Source organism: Dermochelys coriacea, chromosome 13 (genome assembly GCF_009764565.3).
Source record: "Dermochelys coriacea isolate rDerCor1 chromosome 13, rDerCor1.pri.v4, whole genome shotgun sequence".
NCBI classification, from domain to species: Eukaryota; Metazoa; Chordata; order Testudines; family Dermochelyidae; genus Dermochelys; species Dermochelys coriacea.
In genome coordinates, this window is record NC_050080.1 from 26,495,887 (window position 1) to 26,502,520 (window position 6,634).

At 46.5% G+C, this 6,634-nt stretch overlaps 1 protein-coding gene across 3 annotated transcripts in view; it reads right to left on the bottom strand.

The window, feature by feature from the left end:
- TP53INP2 (tumor protein p53 inducible nuclear protein 2) overlaps positions 1-6,634 on the bottom strand; it is a 57,831-nt gene that overhangs the window by 22,373 nt on the left and 28,824 nt on the right. For all 3 annotated transcript variants that reach the window (XM_043495629.1, XM_038370189.2, XM_038370190.2), the window contains exon 2: positions 3,978-4,354. In XM_043495629.1, coding sequence (XP_043351564.1) covers positions 3,978-4,101 — 124 coding nt within the window. In that variant the 5' untranslated portion in view covers positions 4,102-4,354. The remainder of the gene's footprint in view (positions 1-3,977; positions 4,355-6,634) is intronic.

Genomic DNA, 6,634 nt, shown 5'->3' on the forward strand with positions numbered 1-6,634 from the left:
TTATTCTCTAGGAGTTTTCTCAAAGCTGCTGCTTCTGTAGATAGGTGAGGTGTGAACTTTCCACGATAATTAACCATCCCCAAGAACTGCTGGACATCTTTCTTCGACTGGGGATGTGGTATCATTTCAGTGGCTGAAATCTCCCTCTTATCAAGTTTTCTACCTTCATTGGAAATATCATCCCCAACAAAAGTCAGTTCTATAACCCCTAAATCACATTTTTCCCTGTTGAGTTTGAGGTTTGCAGCTGCAGTTGCATCCAGTACTTCCCAAAGTCCTTTTACGCTGAGCCCCAGATGATGATGACATCATCCATTGAGGTGTCAACACCATTAATACATTCATAGATCATACATATGGTTTTGTGGTGCTGAACACTTCTGGTGCTGAAGCTATGCTAAAGGGTAAACGTAAGAATGTATAGCTTCCAAATGGGGTATTAAATGTGCATAATTTTGAGCGTTCTTCAGTTATTTTTAGCTGCCAAAACCCTGAGGATGCATCCAATTTACTGAAACATAGGTGCTGGAACTAGAGGTTCTGGGAGTGCTGTTGCACCCCCAGGCTTGAAGTGGTTTCCATCATATACAGGGTTTACAGTTTGGTTCAATGGCTCTCAGCACCCCCACTGTTCAAATTATTCCAGCCCCCTCTGCTGAAATATTGTGTGTTTGCAAATTGAGCCATAATCTCTTCTCTGGTTGGTAGTTTGAAATGTTCTCTTATAGCCTTTTTGAGGGCTCTGGGATCTAAGCATATGAGTAGCTGACCGCTACTTTTCTCCACAATGTCTAGCGAGCTCCATTCTGTTGGCTCCTCAATTTTTTGTCTTACTTGCATTGCTTCCATCCTTGCAAGCTCAATCTTGAGTTTATCACAGAGTGCAAATGGCACTTTTCTACATGGATGGACAACTGGAGGGACCTCCTTGTTTATCCGAATTGTATGTTCACCCTGCAAGCAACCCAGCTCTTGGAACAGATCATGATATTTCTGAAAGAATGCCTCCTAGCCAGGTACAGTACGATCATGTAGTAAAAGCACTCGTTTTGTCAGACTGAGTTTTTCACCCTCAGCCAGGCCTAAAACTGGTGTCACCTCCTTTGGCACAACAATGAATGGGAGCCAGTATGTGGTGTTTTTATGTTTGATGATACCAATGCACCTCCCCTTCACTGGTATATTTGTTCCAGAATAACCAGCTACTTTTATTTTTGTTGGTTCCAGTTTGGGCCTTATCTTCAGTCTCTCATAATCTTGTTCAGACAGAATGTTATCCTGAGCTCCTGTGTCCAGTTTCAGTGGAATAATTGTTCCATTCACTGTCATAGGCAATATCCAGTCCCTTTCATCAGGCTTGCTTGATTTCAGTATGTTTATGAAAAATTTATCAACCATGGTGTCTTCAACTGAATGCTTTCTGCATTTGGCATCTGCAGCATTTTGCAAAATGATTATTTGCCCCACATTTATGACAGAATTTCCCAAAGGCAACATACTATTTGGGGCCATGCTGTGATCCACACCTTCCACATGACCATTTGTACCCAGTCTTCCCCCTAGCAGTGGTTTTCATAACAAGTAGTTTCACTTTCTGATTTGACCTATTCTTTTGTATTTAGTACATGGATCACCCCTTCTGGTGAATCCAGCTCTTTAGCTTGTGCTTTCACAGTTTCTGCTGCCCTGCATATCTGGAGAGCTTTTTCTAAAGTTAAATCTCCTTCACAGAGCAGTCTCTCTCTTAACACATTGGCTTTAATACCACAAATGAATGTCTGAAGATGGTGAAAGCATGGAGTTAAATAAAATACTGACACTGAGGAACATTGCATGCCAAAAAGGAATAAAACCTTTGAGAGAGACAATATTTTTACATGCATGCAAAAACTGATGACACTATAAAGCAATATGTCACGAAATTAAGAAGACTCAGATCTGTGACTTTGGTGAGTTGATAGAGTCTCTGGTCAGAGATAGAATCATTTGTTGCCCCAGGAGCAACTTGGCCCACGAACTTTGTTGACAATGTTGTGCCCATAACAAACTACCTGGACAGCTAGCAGTTCTTAGATACCCATTTGTACCCCCAAATTAAGCAGGTAAGTGTTTACACACTACTCATTTGTGTGCACAATTTGCTCTAGTCACAATAATTTAATTAAGAGGCTTGCATAAAATATATAAATTCTAACTGTGGAGTTCAGACAAACTTTCTATCTGTTCTTAAATCATGCTTCCCTCCCAAAGGCTTGGAAAATGAAAATAGGGTAAAAAACAAACATATTGGCAAAAACAACAGTATTTTCCAATCTTAAAATTTGTTTCTTATTAAATGAACAAAGCAATAAGAAATGAAAGGCCTGGGAAACATTAGCTTTCAATAAGACACTGGTTTTTAAAAGGGTTATGGGGGAGGATGGGCATTCTGCGTATCCTTCATGTCTGTTCCCAACTCTGGGAGAACAGTCCACAAACAAGTAAGTGCCAAATGAGTTTGTGTTAGGCCACCAGGTTAAAATACTCTTTGATTAAACGAACATAAAGAGATCTTCTGTAACCTTTTAAATCAGATTACACCCAACAGAGGGCTCATCGTACAGGTAAAGTTAATACCTCAGAACCTTTGCCCAATTGATTTGTATGTGAATTAGTGGGGGCCTTGATTTCTGGATGGGTTTCAGAATCCTTTGTATGTTCATCCTTCAGGCAAAATGCTAACCTGAAAATGCTTTCTGGGCAGCCCCAGCACAGGTGAGAGATCCCTTGGCACTTTGCATGCATGCTCTCGCTCTCTGTGACGGTAATGCCACTGGGAGCTTGCAGCGCTCTCTTGCGGAACCCTGAATGACCCAGCTGCAGAGTGTCCAACCCAGATTGTTGCTCTTGATTGGGTCAGTTTAGGAGAACGATCGAATGACTGATTCCAGATTCACCGTGTTTGGCTTGGCAGCGAAGTTCGAAGCATAACTCCAGCCTCTTGCTTTGCAATTCGCTGCCGTGCTAGGAACTCTCCAAGCAAACAAACCAGGAGCAGGTGGTGTGTGGCACTGTCATCTTTAGTGGGGCTGATCCCAGGCTCCCGGCTGCTCTCCAGATCCTGAAGGTCTCCTCTCCTCACACCCCTTGGAGGTAGCTCCTGCAGCACTAGCCTTCAGATGATTTATAACCAGTAGAGGGATAGTGGGGCAGGGCAGATAAGGAGAGAAACCCACATTCTCTCTGCATACTCAGAGCTTAGCGTGTTGGGTGAAATTCCCCTCATTCTTCTTGTCTCCTTCAAACCCCCCCTCCAGGCACTGCAAAAGAGACGTTGCAAGGTCCCGGACTCACAGCTGTGTAATCCTCAAAGTCCGCGGGGTTACCACAGCCCCAAGGCTGCAGCATCACTACCTTGAGCTGTAGGGCTGGGAACGACTGCGGTACCAACCTAAAGTACTTTTGCCATGAGGTGCTTTGCTTTTCCATAGACCAGATGTAGCCCAGACAGCCCAGGGCAAGCTACCCCTCCACTGCCCATCAGCTCTCTCCGGTAAATGTGTGGCCCCCATCACCACAGCATCTCACAATATTTAGCTAGCCCCGCAACACCCCTGGCAGCCTGAGGCACAGAGAGACTAACTGACTTGCTTAAGGTCACACAGGAAGTCTGTTGGGGAGCAGGGGCTTGAACCCAGACCTCCCAAATCCTATGCTAGCACTCTAACCACTGAACCACCCTTCCTCTCACTGACCTGAAAGTGGGACCTGCCTTGGCCAGAGGAAGAGTAAGGATGAAAGATAATAAGGGGGCATGGGAGGCAGTTAACCAGACCCTTCAGAATCTTGAAGGTTCAGCTGGGGCTTGGGTCAAAGCTTCAGATGCAGGGGTGGGAAGGGATGGATATTATCTGAAGTTGTTCACTCATCATTAGGCCTACGGTGAAACAAGAGGCCTCCTAAGTGATGCCCCCCACCCCATCCTCTGCTTTTCTCACCTGGAAGGTCAATAATGAGCCATCCATCCTCTTCCTCCTCCTCAGAGACAAAGGGTTTGGGTTCCTCCATGCCCTCGGGTGTGCTGCTGTCACTGAAGAAGAGGCTGGTGAGGCGTTGGAACATGGCTGGGGAATGGTCTCCAAGGTGAGCTTTGATGGGAAGAGAGAAGGAACACCCAGCGTCAAGCGCCTGCCTCAGAGCACGGAGATGGACGTTGCTGGTGGTGCCGGGTGGAAGAGTGACGCTTGAGAGTCCTGTCTGGGTGGGCGAGTCCTTCTGAAGAGCAGGAACCCCTTCCTTCCTAGCAAAAGCTTAGCTGAGTCGAGTTATGTATAGTGCAATCATGAGGTTCTTCACTTGGCTTCAGTGCAAAGGCCTGCGAAGAAAGGAGAAATTCATTCATGCCCTGTGGAAAGCCAAAGCTTCCTGCATCACGAGGGATTCATATGGGCTGCATGGAGGAGGGAGAAGAAACCCTGACGTGGATCTCAAGGACAAGTCACTGCAGCCCCTTGTTCTCTGATAGCGTCACTCTTTTACCACCCAGACACCTCCTGCAATGCTGAGTTCACTCAGCGTTCCCCTTCCCCTCCCCGTGCCTCAAGCAATAACCTTCCCCTCACTCCCTTTTGCTTTTATTCATTTTGACATGTTTTCCTCAAAAGCAAACAAACCAGCCTAGTACTGGTGCTCGCATAGAGTTTGCAAAGTGCAGTCTAGCTCTCTGGCACTATATAAGGAATAAGCGATGAGCAGACAGTATGTCAGGAGACGTAGGTTCTAATTCTTGCCATGCCACTGATATGCTGTGTGACCTCGGGCAAGTCACTTTCCCTTGCTGTGCCTCAGTTTCCCTCTGTAAAATGGGGCTGTTGACACTTACCCATCTGTGAAAAGTGTTGTGAGATCTAGGGGTGAAGAGTATGATATCGTGGCAAATATTATCATTATGAAAAGCTAGGGATGGGCAAAGGGGCTGGACTGGACACTCAAGAGTTCAGATGGTCACACGGAGCACATGATGTACTTCTAACTGCAGAGCCGGGCTGGAAAACGCATGAGAACAGACTTTCCCGGATTATGTCAGTGCTGCTTCCTCTGTTGAGCAGCAGGAAGCCAAAAGGCAGTGAAAGTGACCAGGCCACCCTCTATCCCTTTCCCCCACGGTGCGTTAACCAAACAAAGATTAAGGTTTGGTTCACAGCTATCGGGGTGGATAGTCACCCCTTGAGTCACACACATCCTCGTGTCTTCCCACTGTGTGCTCCTCCTTGGGTGAGAGTTGGAGGTGGTGAAGGGAGGGGGGTCCAATAAATCTTAATTACAGTGGTGGAAATTAGACCCTGAGCCAGGTTCTGATCTCCATCCCCCTGGCATAAAGCTGGAGCCTGTTGATTTCAATGGAGTTACTCTAGATTTACACACCAGAATCTGGGGCAGCACATAAAAAACTGGAAAGGGATATGAAAGGGCATAATGGCACGATCCTATCGGGAAGCTGATTAGAATTTACATCTTAGGGTTTGGTCAACAGAATTCACTCCTTATCAAGAGGAAACAGAGAGACACTAAATATATACACCTGGAGCAGGCATCTACTGACAGGCAACTCCTGGCCTGTAAATCTCAGCCAGCAGGATTGTTAAACTGGCTGAATGTCTCTTTTGCAGACAGAGAAGTAGCTTCACACAAGGGAATAATAAATAGCAATTACAAATAGCCATGTTCTCCCCATTTTTCACTGAAATGTGTTGAGTCAGTCCACCAGTTCTGTCCAGCTCTAATAAATATTTAGACCTCAAAACACTTTGCAAAGCTGTGTATCATTATCCCCATTTCACAGCTGGGGAAACTGAGGCACAGAGCAGCTAAGTGACAGAAGTGAGAACAGACTTCCCAATTCCTAGTCCATTGCTCTCTCCAGGGGATAGGCTGCCGCCTGGGAGCTAACAACCTCTACCAATGGCTGTGCTAAAGGATGAGGTCCCTGTGGTTGGATGGGGTGAGTTTTAATTTAATATTTATCTACCCTGGGAACAATGAGTAATGAAAGATTGCAGGAAAAGTGCTTCATTGCTCCATGCCATCAAAGCAGCCCTTTCCCTGCTGGAGTGCAGAAAAGATGGCATAGCCACTTATCTGACCACCCTCTTGCTCAGATTTTGCAGGCTGATATAAATTGGACCCACATCCAAGCCACCCTGGGTTTGGAAAGAAAATGAACCAAAGGGGTTTTGCAGAATCAAAAGCATGTGCGTGCTGGCCCATCTCCATTGCATTTGCATTCGCATTCATACCTTGGACAGGAGAGAACAGTGTGGAAGAGGAAGCTGCCTCATTCAACGTCCGGGGGGCAGATGGGCCAAGAAGTTGGGGAAAGGGGGAGACTGAATATAGGTTGGCAGGGCTGATCGAGAAACTGGGGCCTGGGGTGGGAGGGAAACTGGGAGTGGGAGTCAGACGAGAAGGCTGGGTCTGGCTGGGCAAGGACACTAGGCCTGGGAGCTGGGGAGATCAAAGAGAGAGCTTGGAGTGGGGTGGAGACGGAGACCGGATAAGGATCCAGAGGAAAGAGTCAGACTGCCTGGCAAGGAGTCTGGGACTGAGAACCTGCGGGGTGGAGGAAGGAGGGGATGAGACAGATCTGCTGATGAGC